General features: G+C 41.4%; 1 protein-coding gene across 1 annotated transcript in view; it reads right to left on the bottom strand.

The window, feature by feature from the left end:
- Positions 1–369: 369 nt before the first annotated feature.
- CD82 (CD82 molecule) overlaps positions 370–22,244 on the bottom strand; it is a 52,296-nt gene continuing 30,421 nt past the window's right edge. Inside the window, exons 3-9 of the mRNA XM_048485791.1 lie at positions 20,777–20,849; positions 19,376–19,500; positions 18,128–18,202; positions 10,146–10,253; positions 4,984–5,175; positions 4,310–4,393; positions 370–2,478 (exon numbers count right to left, since the gene is read on the bottom strand). Of these exons, the coding sequence (XP_048341748.1) occupies positions 2,401–2,478; positions 4,310–4,393; positions 4,984–5,175; positions 10,146–10,253; positions 18,128–18,202; positions 19,376–19,500; positions 20,777–20,849 (735 nt within the window). The 3' untranslated portion in view covers positions 370–2,400. The remainder of the gene's footprint in view (positions 2,479–4,309; positions 4,394–4,983; positions 5,176–10,145; positions 10,254–18,127; positions 18,203–19,375; positions 19,501–20,776; positions 20,850–22,244) is intronic.

Here is a 22,244-nt window from a genome sequence, read left to right as displayed (position 1 = left end):
GTAGTCTCATAAAAATAGTGCTAGTGTTGTCCTAGTCACTTGGATAGTTAGTGTACAGCACAGCCATAAAACCAATGTGTAGGAGCTGTGCTTGGCAACAGCGTGCACACTTTGTTTCAAACTATTATTATTTGTCAAATGGAAAAGTTTTGCATGTACAGCAACAATCTGTACAGCAACTATTATCATCAGCAACAATTTGGCTAAACACTATTTAACAGAACTCCCTCTGTTCTTTTTAGTATCCTCAAATACTCCAAGGCCATTCAAAATGTATGTTAATACCACAAGGACTTAGAAAATGTACACACACTGGCAATTTTTTTAGCAAATATTTTTATTACTGAAATACCCACACGTCATTATTTGTTTAAATCTGTACATGCAATTCTTCCATCTGGAAGAGGTTCCTAAAAACAAAACAAAAAAGGGAGGGAATTGAAGGGGCTCTGCTTTCCTTCTGCAGAGAGCCAAATCAAAATACGAGAACAAGAATCATAGAATGAGCAGCTTATCAAGTAAGCGTCTTATCAGTTGAAGCGTAAGAGGTGAAGATAAAAACTGAGGTTTATACCAGTTCAAAAACAGAAACACCAAGCTTAAAGGAACTTACACAAGAAATCATGCCAGGAATTACAGCACTCAGATTTGCTGCTTACCCTTTACAAGCCGGATTGATAGCCAGAATCTTTATGTAGAAGTATTGCAACCATGGATGAAAGAACATCCTTCTTGGATTATTCATCATTGTCTCTTACTGCACAAAACTCTAGCCCCATAGCTGAAGCAAAATTACAACCATCTAGTCTCCCTACTGTGTGCATCATCATCCTTTTACAGAAAAAAAAGCCATTGCCTCCATGTTTTCTAGGATATACAATATGCTTTCACAAGGGTGAAATTGACCAGCCACTGGAAGCCCATTAAAATACCCTTCAAGGTTAAATTTTGTTAGATCCTTTATTTAGATTCCTGTCCCATTAGGCTTTCTAGGCAACAGAGCTCTTTGGATGGTGAATTTTCAGATGCACTTGGTGTTCTTCCTCAGTTCAGAAAACAAACAGCAATAATATACAGACTCAGTAAACCATATATTCCCAAAAACTAAGGGCAAAACATGAACAGCCTTTGTCCAGTTTCTCTACATGATTTCCCGGTTGCTCTGAAATGGAAACCTTCCCTGAAACATTGCGCCATGTGGCCAAATAAACACTGTTGCTCAGAATGTGATCACCACATGTGCCTGTGTATCTCATCTACTTCTGATCTTCCCTTCAAATAATTCCATTGCCCTCCATGTTTCACCTCTGGAAGTGAATCATGGGTATGATGTGGAACGTAGATGCTTTCCCCAGAACAGAAACTCACACAGCCAGATCCTGATGCACAAACACACCACGTTCATATGACAATCTTAGCAACTCAAAGGTCACATGGCAGAACATTAGTCTCTCTCTCTCTCATCTACTTGCCCAGACAACTGAGTATTCAGATGATCCCAGAATCCAGATATCAATCCCATCACCACAGCAAATTAAAAAAATTGAACAGCAGAAGATTCAGTTTGGAAAAATAGATCTAATCACCACTATAAAAGTTAGCAACCCAAGAACATACTTCACTGAGCCTGTACATACTCCCCCTTACACAGCCTCTAAAGTGCCTGCAAGCTAGCATGACCCGGTAAGAAAAAAAAAGTGGCAGAGAAAAGAAGTATTACATCCCTTCCCTCCAAGCCCCACCCCCTCATGCAGAGGGGATCTTTGGTGAAATAATGAGCTTGTAGCGGGTCAATTTTGTAGCTGGTGAGTGTCTTAAACAAGACAATAATAAAAGAAAGGTGCCATTCCAGGCAAGACACAGTGATCTGTGCAACAAGAGATTCTAGAGAAAATTCAGTAGGTTTGAGGAAATAGAGAAAGGCAGAGGTGTCAGAGAAGTCAGAGAAAGGATGTGTCTTTCTGCAGCACGTGTGTTTGAAAAGAGCCACGAACAATCATCCAAGCACTGAAGATTCCTCCTAGTTGAAGAATGGACAGGTTTTGTATATACAGCACTGGCAGCCAGTGGCTGCAGGAAGGACTACTCTAAGTCTAATCAAAATGGGTCAAAACATAGATAAAAATAAAGGACTGTCTAGCGCAGTGCCGACAGTAAAGGTGCAGGGCATCATATGAGTAGAGGAAGACTTAAGTGGCCTGCTTCACGGAAGAACAGTCAAAAGATGATTGGGAGGGGGGCTGCCCAATCCCTTGATCCCTCGAAAAATTCACAGCTGCAATGCAGCCTCAGAGATCCACAGCAATGTTGCACAGGCGGAATGCTAAGTGATGAAGACAGTCTGGGTACAAAGAGAGAAATGGTCCATTTGCTCTGGGGCAATTCCTGAGGCCAGCAGTCTCAGTACTTGGGCACTTTGGTGTAGTCTTCAGTATGTATGTTCTTGCAGAGGCAGATCGAAAGCACCATTCCCAGCAGCTATAAGAGGAAAAGAAAAGTTAGGAAGGGCAACCAGTGACAAATACATTGAGTGAGGGAGAACGGGTGGATATGAAGATTATCATTTTTAAAAACAAATTAAATTTCTGATTAAAAACCACCCTTTTGGTAAAGCCTCTTTTTTTACCCCTAACCAAAACTGCAACAAAACCACAACTCCATTTAAGTGCATTTGCCAAATTTATCTTCTATTACATTTGCACCTCCCTCCTCCATTTTCCCAGCTGTCAAAATCATGAATTGTAAGCAATTCAGAGCAGTCCATTTTTTCTTGTTACTCTATAAAATCACTTGTACATTGACAGTTCTACATAAACAACATTTTGGCATCTGAGTTCCCAAGGAAGGAAAGAGAGATACTCTCATTAAATGTTGGACTTGGACCTGGAATTCTCTGAAATTGATTTATGATGACTATTTCAGCAATTTTCTTCTTCAGTATCTTCATTTGAAATTTGCCCTCTTTTTGGTTTTAATGAAAACACTAATGGTATCACAACATTGCACTACAGTGAAGCGTCAGTCAAACTAGCTTTGAAAAATTAAACTGCAACGAATCAGGCATGACTAGGTTCCTAACTACTTTATTAGACTACTTTTATTCAGTTACAGTTTCCAGCTTTTTTTGGGGCGGGGGGAGCGGAGGTAAAGAGAGAGATAGAAAAAGGTTATCTATTCTTATTAGGTACAAAATTTCAGCAAGTGCTTTGAACAACCAACAGGCAATTAAAAGAGTGATGCTAGGGGATGGGGAGACATCAAAATATGCAGTAACATTCCACCTGAGTCACAGGACTTTGACACACCTACAGAGGTAATTTGTTAGAGGTCAAAGGCTGATTATATCCCATGCTGAAGGGAGATTCTCTTCAGAGCAGAGCTTCTGTTACAGATGCCTTTCCCCCTGCTCACACTCATTGTGTGGCAGATCCCTGCTGTTTGTGAGAGCAGGCAAAGAGCAACCTATCCCCCTGCTTCTCAGGGAAGTTGAAAGAAATGGCCCTGCACTACTCTTTGCTTCGGGCTTTTTGGCTCCACTCTACCTCCCCCACTCTACTTCCACCCTCTCCAATAATTGGGAGGGCTTTTAAAATCTTTATTTCAACTTCAAGCATTTTTACCAATTAGATCTATTGAAATAATGATAGATCTAATACAGGAATATCTTTACAAACCGTTCTGTCCTTCTGCAGCAGCAGCGGCAGCATGAAGTGTGTTATTTGTGGGGCGGGGAGAATATCAGTTATAGAACATGGTCCCCTTCTTCAGCAGAGTGTGGTCTGAGGAACTGATTCACTTCATTTGTAGGCGGGGGGGGAGGAGATTTTTTTTTTTAAGGCTACAATATTGATATAATTGCAACAGCAGCAATATCAATATAACAGTAATTTAAAGGGCTTTTACAAAGCCAGCAATCCTGAGACTACTGGGTATGATGAGATTTGTGCCTTTAAGAGTGAGTTGATGGCAGAGTTAAGAGAACCAGGAAAAGCAGAGACTTGGGAGAGTTCAGGAGAAAGCTGCACACCAGGCAGTGGTTTCCTCCTTGTGTATAAACGAAGAAATGCGAGGAGACCCTCACTAGAACCCCACTGTACAGCAAAGAGCCCAGAGGTAAGCATTCAGCGCATAATGAACCAAAGTGAATCCCTTCTCACAAGCCACCTAGTACCTGTACAAATATGAGATGATCATATAACCAGGATCATATTGCCAGTATGGTGATGAACACACCATACTTGCTCTTCCCTTTAACTGCACAAAGCAGGAATTCTGATTATTCTTCAGATATGCGAGGAAAGGTGCTTACCTCAATGAAAGCAACTCCTGCACAGACTCCGAGAATGATGCCAAGGTTCTCTTGTATCCAGCCCTCCACACCTTCCATGCAGCCCTGAAGAACAATTAGGTTTAAGGTTATCTATGCTAGAATTTCCAGAGGAAGAAACAGAACCACAATTCAAACCATCCATGGTTAACAAGATTTAGTTACATCAGGTGGATTGTGCCCAACCACTGAACTATACAAATCAGGGATTCTACTCTTTTCTGTCCCCTTTGATGTTATGCCACGAAAAATATATGCTAACGCAAACAGAGCTTATTTGGATATACTAAAAGATCCATATATTCCAGCATTCGGTTTTAAACGGGACAGTTTTATATCTCTGCGAAGCTCAGAAATAGGGGATGAAGGTAATGAACATTCCAGATCACCTGTCTCCAGAACGTGGCCCACATTCTAAGTATGGAGGTTCTATTTAGCTACTATCCAGTTAGATCTACAATGAGAGTGAGTGTTATCATGCAATTTATTTAGTTGCATAGTAGTTAGTTTCCACATTGTGAGCCCTGGGGAATATCCAAATAAAATACAAACAAGCAAAAGAGTGGATAATGTCACTGTAAACAAACAAGAAGTCTGGAAAAGTTCTGCTTGAGCTCTGAGTATACACAAAATAATGAACTCAATGAAATACTCACCTTCTTGTGAACCGGCCAATCAGCAAATGTTGCATTGGGGTTAGAAGCAATGTCCAAATCGCAGAAGCCCTCGTAAAACATAGATTCCTTTGTGCCATTTTTACAAGAGCAAGGGTAGGCAGTCTGATTTCTGTCCACGAGGATTGTGTTCTGCGTCCAGTTTTCTGGCCCAGTCCAGCCACAGCAAGAAAGCTAAATGTAAAGAGAAATATTAATCAAATGCTCCATATGGCCAAATCTGTGGATACATAAATCTGGCAAGTAGAACTATGAATAGACTTTTCTATGAACCTGAAAAAAACACTAGACTTACAGAAAAATCTGAAGTCCAAAAAAAAACCTGCATCAAAAGTAATAGAAGCAGTGTCTGTCCTGAGAGGGTAGAAGCCCCTTTCCATCGTTGTTTTGGCCATGGAAGATGACTCATCAGAGCTAGGTCTGGAAGCACCCACCAGGTGACTTCATATGTCACAAGTTCCATGACAAACTCACAGCAAGCTGCTTAGGACTGTTCAAAAGTAGCCACCCCACAAAAGCGAGTATGGTGTAATGGTTAAGAAAGGTGCACTCTAATCTGGAGAACTGGGTTTGATTCCCCACTCCTCCCCATGGAGCCTGTTGGGTAACCTTGGACTAGTCACAGTTGTCTCAAAACTCTCTTAGCGCCTCATACCTAACAAGGTGTCTGTTGTGGGGAGGGAAGGGAAAGTGTTTGTAAGCCACTTTGAGACTCCTTGAAGTTGAGAAAAGCAGAATATAAATCCAAACTTTTCTTCAGCAATACCTGTAGTGGCTAGATGTTTAGTATAAGATCTGGGAGACCCAGTTTTGAATTCCCACTCTGCCATAGAAACTCACTGAGTCTTGTTGTGCCAGTTACACATTCACAGCCTAACCTACCTCACAGGGGTGTTGTGAGGATAAAATAAAAAAAAATGATGTACACTGCTTTGCATCTGTATTGTGCAAAAGGGCAGGATATGAATGAAGTAAATAAATGTAGCTGAAGATCAGGTGAGGGACTGGTTGGTTGGTGGGAAGGAGAAATGGAAGCAGAGAAGGATGTGAGTATAGGGGTTGCCAGAGAGAGGAAAACTGGAAAGGCAGTTGCAGAAGCAACAGAAACCTGGCGGTAAATTTGTGCATGGGCTGTTTCACTTCGGACTGTAGGTAAAGGCTTCAATCTTTCAATGTGCCTCTCCTTTTTTCTTTTTTTTAACAAAAAAAAACACCATATTGAATTCTTCTCTAACGTAGCCTCCTCCCTGACATAGTTTCCTATATTCAGGGGCATCTTATTTTACATGGAGGAACATGGAAGAACCCAGTCAGTTCTGCTACCTCATTAAGAACTGAGCCACAGGAGAATATCATGTAAAAAAGAATAAGCCTCTTTTCTTCACAATCTATCCCAACACATTTTTTTGTCTGTGAAGTCTCACCGTGGATGCCTACACAGAAATCAGAGTTGGTAGAACCCTTTTTCACTCAAGAAGACTAAGCATTTGAACTGTGAGCATTAGGGCTGCTAATAAGCTGCATTCTTAATAGAAATATTTTAAATTCTCAATACATTAGTGTTCTTCTAGCTCAAGAGTGCTGTCACTACTAAAGCTTGTCTATTGTAAGCACATGTAATGAAATCCAATATTGCAGAATTCCAGTATGTACTGTAGGGGACTCTTGATGTTTTCTTTGAAAATTAGTATTACAAGAAGAATACTTCAGATGCAACCAAGTCTCCAGCATTTACCCAACATTAACAGCACTGTATTTATTCTATTTATAATAAACACGTACGCCTCAGCTTGTTGTGTAACATTTTTTTATCCGTGGATATTTTAAAAATAAAATGCCCCAAACAGACCATTTGTGGATTTGACAAAGTGTGTTCTAATACATGGAGACGGAATCATAAGCTTGTTGGCATTTGAGATGCCAGTGCACATTTTTCATGTGCATAACAAATTTACAGTATGAGTTATCAATGCCCGCATGTCTGATATATGTTAATGGAAGTTGTAGAGAGCAACTGATTATGAAAGAGATTCTTGTCAGTAACTCCACCAGTGACACGAAGCAGCTTTAGGACCCCTTGCACCCCATGCTGGAACAAGAGTATAGCCTCCAAACAAAGCCCACAGAAAAAAAAAATATTATGCAAGGATTCCATTTGTCAAGCACAAAATAAACTTCAATAATTTCACTCTTTTTTTATAATGTATGATTCCACACAAGTCGGTTGCCATTATATAGTTTGTTCTAAACTTTTGGATGGAACTATCTACATAATTTTCATAGTGAGAACAAGCATATATAGCCTGGATTTGTAAAATACAAGAAGAACAAGAAGAGGAGTAGTAGTAGTTTGGATTTATATCCCCCCTTTCTCTCCTGTAAGGAGACTCAAAGGGGCTTACAATCTCCTTTCCCTTCCTCCCTCACAACAAACACCCTGTGAGTTAAGTGACGCTAAGAGAGCTCTGAAGAACTGTGACTAGCCCAAGGTCACCAAGCTGGCATGTGTTGGAGTGCACAAGCTAATCTAGTTCACCAGGCAAGTCTCCACAGTTCAAGTGGCAGAGCGGAGAATCAAACCCGATACCCCAGATAAGAGTGCACCTGCTCTTAACTACTACAACACACTGGCTCCTTAGTTTAAACATCTGAGTAATAGTAATGACTAGCTGATAATAGCTCGGCTACTTCCCAAAATGATACCTCAAAAACACTTAAAAGTCTAACAGTTACCATAAATCACCAAACGATGGAGCTCTTCTGCTATTCTCTCCACTCAACAACTGGCTGAAAGAGATCTAGTGGGAGAGAATACTGTTCTCCCATTTCTTTCAGCTATAAAGAAAGGGAGAGGCTCACAGATGAAGAGGATTGAGTTATTTACCCACAAATTACTGTAAGCAGCTAGGATTACTTGGCAACAGAATTCTGATGCAAGCCCTCAGTAATAGCATGGCCCTGCATTGTAGCTAACAGAGACTATGGCTGCATGATAAGCTTTGTCTGCATGATTAAGAGCCAGGGCAAATAAAAGGATCTTTATCATGCATAGCATCTGATGATCATATGTCAAACACATGTAGAGCAAGGCTTAAAGTCAATATTCATCTCTTCTTCGTGTGTTCACTCTCCTTTGGAGTACCGGTAACTTATAAACCGTTTGTGTAAACAAGAATTGCATCCTGTCAAGAGGACAACCACAATTTAGGAGGTTAAATCAAAATGGGACTGTATTGGTTATTATACAGAAATTGCACTCTAGGGGAATGATGAACAAAGCTCAGGAGGATTTTCAGCAAAACAAGACAACCAAACGCCCAAGCAGTTGGACCTCTTATGTCCAAGAAACTTTTGACCCTTTCTCTGTGCTATTATTTCTGGCTTTGTATTTAAATCAATGGGAAACAGTTTGTTGTAGCTCAGATTTTCTAATTGGGGAATCACTTAACCAGAGATAAAAGTTCAGCTATCCCTAACTCAATTTAACCTTATTACAGGGTTACGGGTTTCATTAGAAGGGCCAACTGTTAATCTTATTCAGTTACTGGAATCTTTTACCTGTTTTGAAGGTATAATAAAACACTTTTAATTCACAGCACAATTTTGAACATGCATGTAAAATATTCTAAACTAGCTATGAGTTTCCCTGTTCTATTTCTCTTATTTTTTTCTGTGTCTTTACAGATAAATCACCATATGCAATTTCTCTATCATTCAGTTATACAGAATTCTAAGTTTGGTTTGCCAAACTACTGACTGAATTCTATTGACCTTTCAAGAGAACCAACTTTAGCTTCATCACAGCTTTGTGTGGGGTCCAGATGAAATTTTCTGTTTACCCTAAAGCTGATCAAATAGTGTGTCTTTGCCTAACTGATTAATAAGTTAGTGGTTTGATTGGATTTCACTTTCCCATGAAGCTTGTTTACCAATTAAATCTAATTTGCAGAGTACATTTACCATTTTAAACATCTTAAGCTCCTTCCACAGCTCCATATGTAATTTGCAAACTCATTATTCCCAAACATAGGCTTGGATGCAGAGCAGTATTACTGTGAACTTAAAAGACTTACACCAAGAGAGTGACTTCCTCACTTCCCACTTTGTCCCCAAATGTCCCCTGAAATGCTGTACTTAAGGGCCCACAGAAACACTGCTCTGGATCTAAGCCAGACGGTTTCATGTCATAGTCCTGTCTTAGTGTTAAAACACACTGTGTCACTTCATTAACCCAACATTTTATGATTTAAAACAGTACTGTCATCCCTACAATGTTGCTTGATCCTTAATCCTCTTGGTTCAGAACTGTGGCCCCTGAGAAAGAAGAAAGGTGTCCCCCTCTGAAACCTGTGTGTATCCAAATGCTTCGCTCTAAATATTCAGAATATTATAATGCAATTCTATGCCCAAATGTTTTCCTTTAAATATTCAGAATGCCACAGTGCAATTCTATGCAGTTACACTATTAGCTTCCTGACCTGCCTGCTAGGAAGATATATGTCAGGACTTACAAAAACAGCCCATTTCTGCTGCTTGCCAGAAAAGGGATATTCAATACCTGGCACAATATATGTCTAGCTCAGCTTGATAATTCACAAGTTGTGCTGGTCTGCGCTAAGCTAAAAGTTAATCAAGGGAAAAAAGTAAACTTAACAGAGGTCAGGATTTTAGAAGATCACTCAAATGTTCCATTAAATCAAATAGGTTTCTACTGCAAGATTCCTAAAAAATGTCAAAGCTGACTAAGCAGAAGGATTTTTATTGGTCAAAATCAGCGCCTTACACTTTTAAAACCTGGCTTTCAGCAGTTTGAAAAATGAACAGTGATCACTAACTGTGGTTCTAGCAATGTTCGAAGGACTAATGAAATCACAGGCCAAGAAGTTTATAGCCTTCAGACACACGCATAAATTCAAGGCTGTTTCATATGATCTCTTGCTACTTGATGGCTTTGGGACTACTCAAACCAGCCAGACACACCCATACAGGCGCATTATTGAACTCACAGTCTGGAGGGGCTTTCAAGGAGGTGCCATTTGTAGGAGCTCCACATACATCTGTCATAATCTTTGGAGGTGTGACACAACCTCTCCCAACAGGGCTCCTTCACAGCTTGAATCCCCCTTTCTTGCATGGCAACTCACCTGTGATTGGACATAGTCCCATGCATTCTCAATAGTCCTGTTTCTTTCATCATTAGGATTATAATCCTGGACAAGATTCTGGACGATTCCAGACACTTCTGCTTTGAGCTGGCAAAGAAATACAGGAAGGTTAAGTACTGGTCTCTCACTGCTTGCCCATCGTATTACAAAACTGCACTTGGATTTTGGCAACATGTGCCAGTTACTATACTATCTGATTTACTTCATCCATAAATTATACCTTAACTTTCCAAACTCAAAGACACAGTGTGACCACATACAATATACACAGAGTAGAAATTCTACAAGAAGGAGAAATAAATGAGCGCTTATTCAAGTTCTTGCGAAAAGCTGCTGCAACCAAACAGGCGGCTTAAAATTATCAGCTCCTGATAACAACATTAATTCCATGCTTACTTTGCAACAACAAGGGGGTTGCTTCCTCTTGGTTTCCTCCCACACTGCTTTGAACTATTTGGATGGAGCTCCTTATTGGGTAGAGGGGAGTATCCGCTGTATGGTTCCTTCCTTGGGAAGGAATCCTAGAAGGCCCATCCATGCCTTGTATATTGACGCTAATTGCCATCGAAGTCTCCAGTGTTTCTGGAGCTTTAGAGAGAGCTTTAGGTGCCATCTTAACCAGGAAGCTATCCTGTTACTACTATCTTCCCAATAGGCTTCCTCATCATCTGTCTTGGAAGCAGGGAAGGTTGTGTTCCTATGAAACTTTTCCTCCTCCTATACCGCTTATACAAGCATCTTTCTGTATACATGTGTACATGGGAAGCTTGGCCTCAATGAGAGCTGAACTGGGCACTATTTACATAACTTGAATTTTTTTAAAAAGGCAAAGAGATACTTTAAGCTTAAGATCATGCTTGATGTGGAATATTAGGGAATTTCTCTTTGCATAAAGGGCAGCCCAAATTATGCTGACCAGCCAGCAAAGTCAAGCAAAAGTCCATCTTCCAAATTAAGCAAGACTTACTGTTTGTTGGCAGTGCTCCTGTCATGGAGTCATAAGGCTATCAGGGGTTATTCCAGTTGGAACTTAATATGCCGGGTGGGGGTGGGGTGGGTGGGTATTAGGATAATACTAAAACTGTATTTCCACTCCAAGACTGGTGCACAGACCAGGTGGTGAAAGACAAGGACTTTCTTAGTCAGTGCAACTGTGTCACTCTATGTGTGTGTGTGCATGTGTGTGTGGAAGGGTTACCCTAGGTTCTACCACTGACAATATGCAGATCTTCCTCAATGAAGCACATGAAAATGTTTCTGTTCATTCAGTGGGGGTGGCCTAATAACCACTTTCAGTCGCACAGCAACTTTGTGACCTACTCATTCTGCTTTGCTTCCAGTTCCTCAAAAAAGCCCCAAGCAGCCATGTGCAAGAACCCAGCAACTGGAAAGTCAGGCAGGGGATTCAGCTGGCACCTGAAGCGTTGGCAAAGGGCTTTCAACTAGGTCAAGTTCCACAGCAAACAAGCAATTGTGATCAGCCTGTCATGCAGCCAAATTCTAGCATATGGCGACCTTGCTCAGCTCCAGCAAGGCTCAGACACATAAACCCAGAAATGCTGTTGTGTAGAAGCTACACGCAGACTGCATTGAGCAAAGCTGCTTGGAAGTAGGCTACATTATCCGCTTACACATTTCTATTAGACTTGCATGGAGAGAAATAATCATGCAAACTTGACCATCCCTCCCCTCTCCCCCCTGGGTGTTTAAACCTCACATTACTTAACTGTTCATTCTTGCCCTCCTCCCCCCCCCCATAAATGGGCGGGGACTGATGAGAAGCAAAGCAACTTGACCTGGTTCTTGTGGCTAATGCAATTGGTTTGGGCTACTTTTGTCCTAAGTGGCAGAAAGCCCGAGGGCCTTTCTCTCTCCTGTGTTCTGTATAGCAGAATAAGAGAAAACTGCATTTGTGCACTAGACTGGCAAAGAAGCGGCTGCTCTCAAGACTGCTATTGGTGACAAAAGCCCCCACCCCCAACTTGTTCAATGCTCTGTATGCTTGTCCAACCATCAAGCAAGGACGCATCTGTGCTGGGGCCATCAAGACTTAGACCCCAGAATCTATTTTTATTTTATGCCCAAGCTGAATCTAGCTATTTTACTTCTGGATTTGTGCCTCTGAGCATATGAAGTTTTCCCACACATAAAGTATTCAATCAGGAAGGTCTTTCAAAATAGGATGCACGGCTTCAAGTGACTATAGCCTCACTGGCCTGTTAGAACTGATGCAATTATCCTCAATAATTTGAAATACCAACATCCTAGTGACCATGTCCCTTACATACTCTAGCAGCTGCTACTGGGCCAGACTTAGGTCGAATCCCCACTTGAAAATTGCATGCACATCCAAACTTGTTTGTTGTGAAACCGTGTCCTCTTCATCGGAGTTTCTCCCTCCCCACCGTAGTGAGCCCACAGCAGACACATCCAGTTTCAGAACTCTTAGCAATCCCCACCACCAGGGGATCTCACTTCTCCGGTCTCCCCTGATTGGCTGGCATCCCTTGATGGGGCAGGACCTCCCCCCCCCCCGCAGAAAATTTCCCAGTTTTGGCGTGAACAAAAAACAACCGTGTAAACGTCACACATTTATCTTTAGGAATGCTTATGCCACTCAATGTGTTACCAGTGATTTTTCATATTTTATCGTTTAAACATTTGATCGGTAGATGGGTGGACAGTCCCTTGCGGTCGCGCATGCGCAAAAAAACACAACCAAACGGTAAACCCGGAAACATCCTGTGCGCGCATTGCATCAGCGCAGGGAGCGATGATTGGTTCCCCGAATGCTGCGTCATGCTCCACGGCGGAAAAAAAGTCAAGGGGTTTCAACCCTTGTCCCTCCCCTCGGATCAGCTCAGAACCGTGCCAATGCTGTCTACTCCACTTGCAACCAGGTTCTGGCGGGACGCGTGTTAACGGGGAGAACAAGTGCCAGAAACAGAATCTGACGCAGAAGCAATGGGGAGGTCATCCAAGAAACCTGGTTAGATTGCATTCTGAAAGCTGGGTAAGAAGGTGGTGGGGATTCGACCTTAGATTCCCCTCTTGATGGCCACATACAAAAAGAAAATGCAAATTCCAAAAAGCATTTGCCCATACACCACTGGATCTATGGGCATATGAACTTGTTTAAACAGTGCCATTAAAATGAACAAATCTGAAGTCCTCACCAAGGGTATATGATAGAAAAGAAACTAGTGTTTAGTAAGAGCTTTTTCTTTCCAGTCTGGGGAGGAGAGGGAGATGTTGCACAAACTTTGTCATATACAATGCCTCAATCATTTGTAGAAAGGCATGCCATAGTCAAGGCTTGTTGTCAAAACCATACAGTGGAGCCTCAGTTTTCGTTGCTAATCCATCTGAAAACAATCGGCAAATCCAAAACCGACAAAAACCGAGGCAATTATTTCCATAGGAAATGAGCAAAAAGGTCACATGGGCACAGTGACGAAAGTTCACGGAAAAAATCAATGAAAACCTAAATCAACGATAACTGCAGTCAACGAAAACCAAGATTCCACTGTACTTTACTCCTTCAGCACCAGCAGTTAGTACAGCTAGCAAAGCTGTTCCAGTACCATAAGATGAGGTTTACATCTCCACAACTTTGTATGGCGTCACAACAGTGCTTTAATTTTGCATTCAGTGAAAGTGGGTCAAAAGGTCAGGTTTTCTTTCTATCCTGAGATGGAGGTCTTCTCATGGATTGCTCTAAAGGATTGTGGGACTAATAATGGGGATTTGTCAGAAATGGGGCAAAGAAATTAAACCTGAGATAACAGAACTATGTCCACACCCCTACCTACTCCCAAAAAAGAGACACGACACAACAAAAACAGGAAAGAATACAAGCATGCACAGCTTGATGGTGATTATTATGGTGATCCAGTGAATTATGCATGAGCCCCTGGTTTATTTTCATACGTTCACGTTATGTAGTTTATGTAGATTCCTGCGCATGCACGAACATTCCTGTTTCTCTGACGTTCTGATTGGCTGTAGCTGTGGGGCGGAGAGAGCAGGCGGTGAGGCAGGAAAAATAAACCAGCCTGTCTTCTGCGGTGTTTGAATGGGAGCGGGATCAGCCTGGGCTTTTTAAAAAGAACCACCAATGTTATCATTTTTTGAAAGCCATGGGATAAGGGAAATCTTGCGGGGCAGGCCCAATTTATGCCCAGAAGCCATGTGGAAGTCATGATTGAACAGGAATGTTTCACCTCCTTATCCCAGGATATATTGGCCGTGTGGAAAATGCCCTAAGTTCCTTGTAAAGGGCTTGGTAAAGCTGTGATAAAATGGAGATTTCAGACATTCAGAAGAGTACCCAATAATTTGTGGTCTATCAAATGATTCAACACAATTGGAGAATGTGACATTAGAAAAAAGTGCAAGAAAGAAAGGGGAGAGTTTAGAGGAGCCTGAAGGATTAAGAAGAGCTGCCTGCAATTCTAAGCTCTAATGAGGCAAATATATCAGTTTTAACTTGAAAGTGAATTCAAAACAAGGGGGAGGGGAAGGCTAGGAACTTAACTATAGACTATTGTGAGTCAAGCCAGTGAAGGATGACAGAGGGGGCCTTCCACAAACCACCACTCACACACACCCTGGCCTCCAGTAGACCAGTTCCAACTGGAATTGGGCCACTTTCTTCAGGAGACATGTGGGAGAACAGTTTGGTGTGCCAACTTCTTCCTGCCAAGAACCCGGCCATATTTCCATTGATGCTTCTCCACTATGTGCAAAGAAGGGGGAAAAAAGATGAGGCCTCATGTCTAACCTCTGTTGCTGGAGAGTTACCCTAGCAACACCAAACACAGGCCTTTATCAGAGAGAGGAAAAAATAATGTGGAAGGTCTGCTTCTGGCTTTTCATTAACAAGAGGAGGGGAGTGGGATTAAAAAAAATCAGACCACTAAAAGCTACTACCCCCCAGAAAATCAAGCTTGGGGGTAGAGAAAGTCTCACACAAACAGAGTCTGTTCCTACTTGTAAAAAGAACAGACTAATTGAAAAAACACATATGCTTAATTTTTCATTCACTTTTCCATTGCCTTTCACTGCTTTACATATGCCATGAAGCAGAGGCATTTCACAGTGGACAGATTAGCTAGAATAGCTGGTAGACAGAAAGGATGCCTTGGGGTGAAGACAGAGAGCAGTGTAACTGACTGGGAAGCTCTCCAATGTGCAGCAAAGAAATGGTGGAGCAAAACAGGCCATATCATGCAGGCTGAGACTAGATGGATTTCACATTTATAGTACTGGAAAGCCTACACAATTTACAGCTTTTTAAATTGTTTCTACATAGACACTTTTGTCTGTTTTAATTTCATTCCACTTGGAAAGTTACAAGCAGGAAAAGACTTGTTTGGTCTCCCATTGATACAATGGAAAACAATAATAAACATCAAAAAATGAAAACAAGCGAACAGCTAGTGAAAAGGATGGAGAAATAAGATTTGAAAATGTTCTTGCTCATGCCTAACATAAATTCAGTAATAATTCTATAATCCCTCAGTTCTTATATATCTTGTATTATATTCAGGGAAAGTGGTTAGAACGCTTCTCATAAGTTTTCAGTGCAGCTGTGGTGTGCATTAACAAACCCAGGGGTTGCTAATCTTTCCTTTTATGAGAGACGCTTCTGAGCTACTTCCAATGGTGGGATTCAGCAGGTTCGCACCACTTCGGCAGAACCGTAAAATGGTGCTTGTAAACAACCAGTTGTTAAATTATTTGAATCCCACCACTGGCTACTTCACTTACATTATTACTTAGCATCCAGAGACACAACATGTATTAGGAAAAGCGCTATAGATGAAGCTATTGACTAACATACACACAGAAAAATCCTGCAAGGCAAAAGCTTTTTAAAAACAAGTCTACAGCAAATCTTTTATTAGAACTTCCATGAGTTGCACAGGTGGGGGAGCTACTAGTAGTTCATGAGATGTCTGTTAGAGACCCACAAACAAGACGATGTCTACCACGAGCACAGGATTTCAGTCATACACCAGTCCCAACCACCTCCACAACCTTCCCAATGGAGAGCTCCTTAATCACTAAGTTAGTGCAACATAACATCAGCAGGAAGTAACTTCTTAGAGTTTTCCAAATGTATTATTACTATGGCACATTTAATCAATTTGTCTCCACTTGGTGAGGCTTACAACGTCAACAACAGAAATCTATCAAGTACCACAAATATTTAAGGAAGGTTACTGAACAAGCCTGCCTGCTGTCAACCAACATCACCTACCTCCATTATGGTCTACATATCTTTAGTGGAGGGAGTTACAATGCCTTCTCACAGATACTGTCTAGGCTGAGACATAGTATTCTGACACACACATACCAGATGTTTCTCCTTGCAACCCAGTTGCTGGCAAATACAAGCCCCTGGGTACTGTAGAGAAATTTCCCATGGTGGGTCAGAACAAAGTGCAGACAGAAGACGTGTTCCAACCTCCTCCCCATCATAGTGAGCTGTTTCATGCAGAAGTGAAATTCTTGCATTTCACCCACTACACAGATTCCTCAGTATCATAGGGCAGAAGTTTGGTATGGGTGAGACATACAACATGAATATGTTTGTCAGTAAGTGATTTCAAAAGGAGACAGAAGTGATAGGGAAGACTGGTATAAGTTATTTACTCTACTTTCCATAGATGTGTATGGTCGATATGATATATCTGGGGAACCAATAAGAAGTGGAACAAAGTGTCCCAAACAAAGAACACATTAAGAATTTGTATGCATACTGAAATGCAACTAAGATAAGAAAGAATAAGTTTGAAAACCATTCACACAATGTTTCATTTCCCTGCAATTTATCCCATGATTATGCATTCTTATAATCACGCCACTGAATGATTAAGATCAAACGCCAGCCTTTCCTTTGTTATACATTATCCACTGACCTACCTAGCACATCATTAACTGGTGGCTTTATCTGGACATGATGCAGATCGGTAGACTATGTAGCCACAAAAGAGGGGAGGGGAAGCATCACCACTAAAAAAAAGTCTATGTAAAGTTTACTGAAGTTGCTTATAGCAAAATAGGAATCCAAATTTTGCACCAGAATCAGAGGGCATCAGGATAGGGGCTCATAGCACAAGACTTTTACAAGTATCAGCAGAGGCGTAGCTAAAGAAAATGGAGCCCGGTGCAAAATCTGAGTTTTGAGCCCCCCCCCCCCCCCCATGGTATTTAAACTAGGGAGTCCAGATTCTACTTTTAAATCCACCTTGAAGGGAGAAATCTGGGGTCCCCAGTTAAACAACATTGAAAGTGATGCTATTTCAGGGTGGATTATCCCCCACCCTGAAACAGCATCACTTTCAATGTTTAAACTGTGGACCTCAGATTCTCCCTTTAAATCCATGCCGAAGGGGGTGGATTTAAAAGAAGAATCTGGGGAAATTTGGGGGGTGCCTGTTGTCAAGGTGCAATTGTTAGGCTAGCAGCACCAAACTTTCAGGGTATCTTTAGGAGACTCTCCTGATGATACCACCCAGGTTTGGTGAAGTTTGGTTCAGGGCGTCCAAAGTTATGGACCTTCAAAGTTGTAGCGTCCATCTCCTATTAGCTCCCATTGGAAACAATGGGGGATGGGGCACCCCCTTTGGAAGTCCATAACTTTGGACCCCCTGAACCAAAGCTCACCAAACCTGGGTGGTATCATCAGGAGAGTCTTCCAACAAATCCCTGAAAATCTGATGCTGCTAGTATAAAAACTGCGCCCCTGCAGGCCAAAAATTGAAAAAACATTAAAAATACAAATAACCCACAAATGAGCCTCGATTTTTTGCGTGCTCCACACCCCCAGGTGCGCATCTGGTGCAATGTGCACCCCTCCCCCACCCCCTGGTAGCTACACCTCTGAGTACCAGGTCAGTTTTTTAAAAACTGGTGAAGGGGAACAGAACAGCAGAAAGATGCAAGTTCCTTACTGCATTTTGATGGAAGTAGATGAATAGTCCAGCAGCTATCTGACCTATCAGGATCAGGAACAGACAGGTGAAGTACTAGAGAAAAGAAACACAAATACAAGGATTCAGTGGTATTTTCATGTCCCAGGATCTTACTATTATTATTATGAATATTGCACTTTCCTTCCTAATCATGACCCGAAGCATCTTATCATATCATCCCTCTTCCTCCACCCTATCTCCCAGTAGAGTAAGGAGGGGAGTGTGAGGAGGATGGAGTCCTCGGGTGCCAATTAGGCAGGTCAGTGGGAGGTGTGTTGCTAAGTCACTTGCCTTTGCAGCTACTACCAAGACCAAAGTCCAAGTGGAGTTTGGGAACAGGGTACAGTTAAATGCTGAGGCGGCTAGGGTGGGCTTGCCCCACCCTGAACTCCACACGGGGTTTGGAACAGGGTGGGCCTGTTTGATGCTGGGCTCAGCTTGGCCAGCTTGAAACTACAGGATTTAAGCCTGCTATTTAAAGCTCAACCCAAGCCATGGATTCAACTATACCCCTGCTCCCGAACTCCACATTACACAGTTGCGAGGGAAGGTGGATAGCAACACAACCCCCACATGACTTGCCCAAGTGGTGCCCAAAGCGTGGTGCCATTTTAGACAGTTATGCTCCTGCTATCCTCACCACCTTGTGAGGCAGGTTAGACAGATTGTGATGAATTTCAGTCACCAGGTGAACTTCCATAACAGACTGGGGATTTTACCCTAATTGTCCTTGGCCTTAGTCTGACACTTTAACAACAATGCCATGCAAATCCTAAAGGTCATGAAACAGAAATATATGAAAGACCATCTGAAACTACAGAATCAGTTTGTTTTCCCTTCAAAAATCCAAAATATCTTTCACATTGTAAGAGTTTTTCACCTCTGCATATCTTCATAACTGCTTAGGGGCATAAGGGCATATTGGGTAGACCTGGCAGGCCAAAAAGAAAACTCGTGGCAGCTGGCACTGGAGGAGTTGCCGTGGTTGCCAACAATCTTTAAAAAATTGTACAGTAAGCTCTTCCTTGTGACACTGGGGCCTCATACTGAAGATGAGCAAAAATGAAAAGATAAGGACCTTATCAAATTTCTGTTGCTTTGCTGGCATTGCTAAGTGTATCTATTAAAGATTAAGCACCTCTACATATGCTGGTCTCTAGACCAACTATTGCTAGGAAGAACTGTAGATAACATTTGCATTTTAGTGACTTGGTCTACATCACTCACCAGTCCCAAGAGACATCGAATCTCATTTACTGCTCCAAGGCAGCCCAGGAACCCCATTAACATGGTGACAGCCCCAACTCCAATGAGAATGTATGCTCCAGTCTTTAATGATGATGATGATGTTTCTATGGGCGCCAGAAAAGAAATGCAGTCTTTAAAACAAAACAGTTTACACATTTACCTTTTAATCACTCTGCACATTTAGGAGGTAACCATGAAACCAACAGTCTTCCAACAGAATTTTATGCAAACAATCTTAGAGCTGAAGGGCTCACTGCAAATGTAATATTACCAGTGGCTAAACTGACTTTATATGCAACACACCCTACACTGCCTTCCTTTCCAACTGTATAGCCAAAGCCTTTCAAAGATCATAGCAGAAAGACTGAGTCTGGACACAGCCCACAGTTTGCAGCACGTCTCTGCTATTCAAGGAAAATTGTGCAGACCTCGCTGGCAGGAGGCCTCCACTGTTTCTATTCCCTCTTGCTCCATCTTTTCCCCTACTCTGGGAAAGATGCCAAAGCAGCACAAGAAAAGATGGGGGAAGGCCTCTCTGGCAACACACTGGAATGCCCTGCTGAGTAAAGAGCCTTCCCAGACTCTGTTAAGGTTACCAGAGCAAAAGGGAAGAGGAAACAGGAGAGGAAAGAGCTTCATCTGCAAATATCAAGAAGGAAAGGAAGCAAGAACTTCTCTTGCATGCACAGTTTAATTCCAAGCCAGAAATCAGAGCTAAACAAAGCTGACACACAGGAAGGTTCCAAGTCCTTGGCAGCACAAAAGCCCACAGATCAGTGCCTCCTTAGTGGGTGGGTTGGAGAACTCTTTTCAGCCGCTCAGACCATTCTGTGATGAGTTTCGGTTCCAAACCACAGGGGAGAATCTAGGTCACAAATCAAGCCCTCTATCATTTCTGTACTCTTGGAAAAAATGGCTACAGCATGAAAAGCAGAAACAGTCTGTGCTAACAATTCTCAAACAATCCTTTTTGTGTCATTCCTCCTTGCAAGTATACTGCAGCAGACATCTCGATACTAACAGCTAAATGAGCAAAAATGGGAAAGAACTTCATTAAAAAAAATACATTCACTTGGTCATTTTAAATTTTATACACTTTTACAGAAGAGAGCCAAAGAGTAGAACCAAAGCCCACAGTAGAGATTTTCTCAAGGCTAATGCTTCCAGTCTGACCTGGCAGAAGTCACCCAAAAAAATGTTGATTAGCTACAGAAAGTTATTCTGAATCTAAGAGGAAGCCAGCTCTGGGATCTACAGATGTGTTGCCAATTCACATAGGATTTTTTTCTGCAGTTTATTTAGCAGGATAGTGCTCTCTCTACTGGGCATATACAAGATGCCATACAGGAAAAAGACAAGAGCAACAAAACATCGCCTTACGCAAAACATAAATGAAGCTGTTTTTGTCGACCATAATCCATATTCCGAAGCCCAGAATCACAGCACCCAAGATCTGAAAAACAAAAGACAAGGTGGTGATCAACACTTAGAAAGGCAGTAGAGAAAATACAGTGGATCGCAGGCACACAGTGAGCATCTAACTTGATCATGCCTAAAGGCAAACAGGTAGACACATATTACAGATTTAAAAATATGGAATTTTGTTTAATTTTCATGATAAAACAAATCCAAAAAAGTTATCTACTGAAGAATCGAGTTTGTGAGAGGGGCCAGAAATACCTTTGGAAGCTTGGGTATGAAGGTGGCACAATCACCAGAACTGGGCATAAAGAGGTTTAATTATAATTAATTTTAATGGTTTATAGTTTAGTTATAATGGCATATAGACCCCAGCCATGGCATATTGACCCCAGTTCCCTCAAAACTTCTTGATGCATGAGCTACCACTTTCCTTTCACTATAACGAGTTTAATCTTTTCATCAATAGGAAACCTTATGGATGAAAGGTATAAAATTTACTGCCAGCCAAATATTTAGAGAAAATTAGTACAAGATGTTCTATTGGTGGTACATCTCTCTAAAGGAGATTGAGAAGATGGACACAAATTCCAAAAGTTGCAAATGTTGCAAATGTAAAGTGGATGGTTCTTTTTATCATATGTGGTAGATGCAACATGCAGTGATGATTAAAATTAACAAATGTGAATAAGCATCCAATCAAAAAATTTCAAGATAAATGAGACGCATATAACTCATATTATTAAAGAAAGAAAGAAACCCATCCTCAAATCATTTATGACCTAGAAGGACTGTTAAGATGTTCTGCTCATGCTGTAGTATGCCCTCATCTGCAGAAGTGAGCCAGGTGGTAACCAGAGGTAAGGTTTTTTTCACAAATTGAACAGTCTTTCTTCCTTGTGGCTCATTTGACACCTACTTCACTGGCTTAGGCAGCAGACCAAAAGACTTTTCTTTGCCCAGGCCTATAATGGAAATGTTTCATATTTGTTATGGACTGCTTCCACGCTAAAAATATTCATATTCCATAATGGGCTCTTAGCTTGTTTTAATATTGATTTTCACACTTGATTTTTTTGGTATTTTATTGTTCTATTATTTTTACCTTGCAAGCTATCTTCAACAAGTCTCTAGAAAGACAGCATATAATTTTTTTAATGGGGAGATTCCAAAAGGTCTTTAAATATGAGTATTTCCATTGAAATACAGAACAGTTGTAATGACTTGTCTTGCATGAGAAAGAAAATGCATACCTATTTGTAGTGCTAGAGCACAGAACATGCAGAGGATGCCTTGAGCTGCACTATCATTTTAGAAATTAAGTATTAAATACATTGCAGGAGGTTTTGAAATAAGCATGCAGAGTTCACAGCATGCCAACTTGCTCAACAGAAAGAGGGCAAAGCAGAAGCTTTAAGAGCTTCTTGAC

Source organism: Sphaerodactylus townsendi, linkage group LG02 (assembly GCF_021028975.2).
Source record: "Sphaerodactylus townsendi isolate TG3544 linkage group LG02, MPM_Stown_v2.3, whole genome shotgun sequence".
NCBI lineage: Eukaryota > Metazoa > Chordata > Lepidosauria > Squamata > Sphaerodactylidae > Sphaerodactylus > Sphaerodactylus townsendi.
The sequence above is the reverse complement of the archived record's forward strand: the minus strand, read 5'-3'. Positions and strand labels throughout refer to the sequence as shown.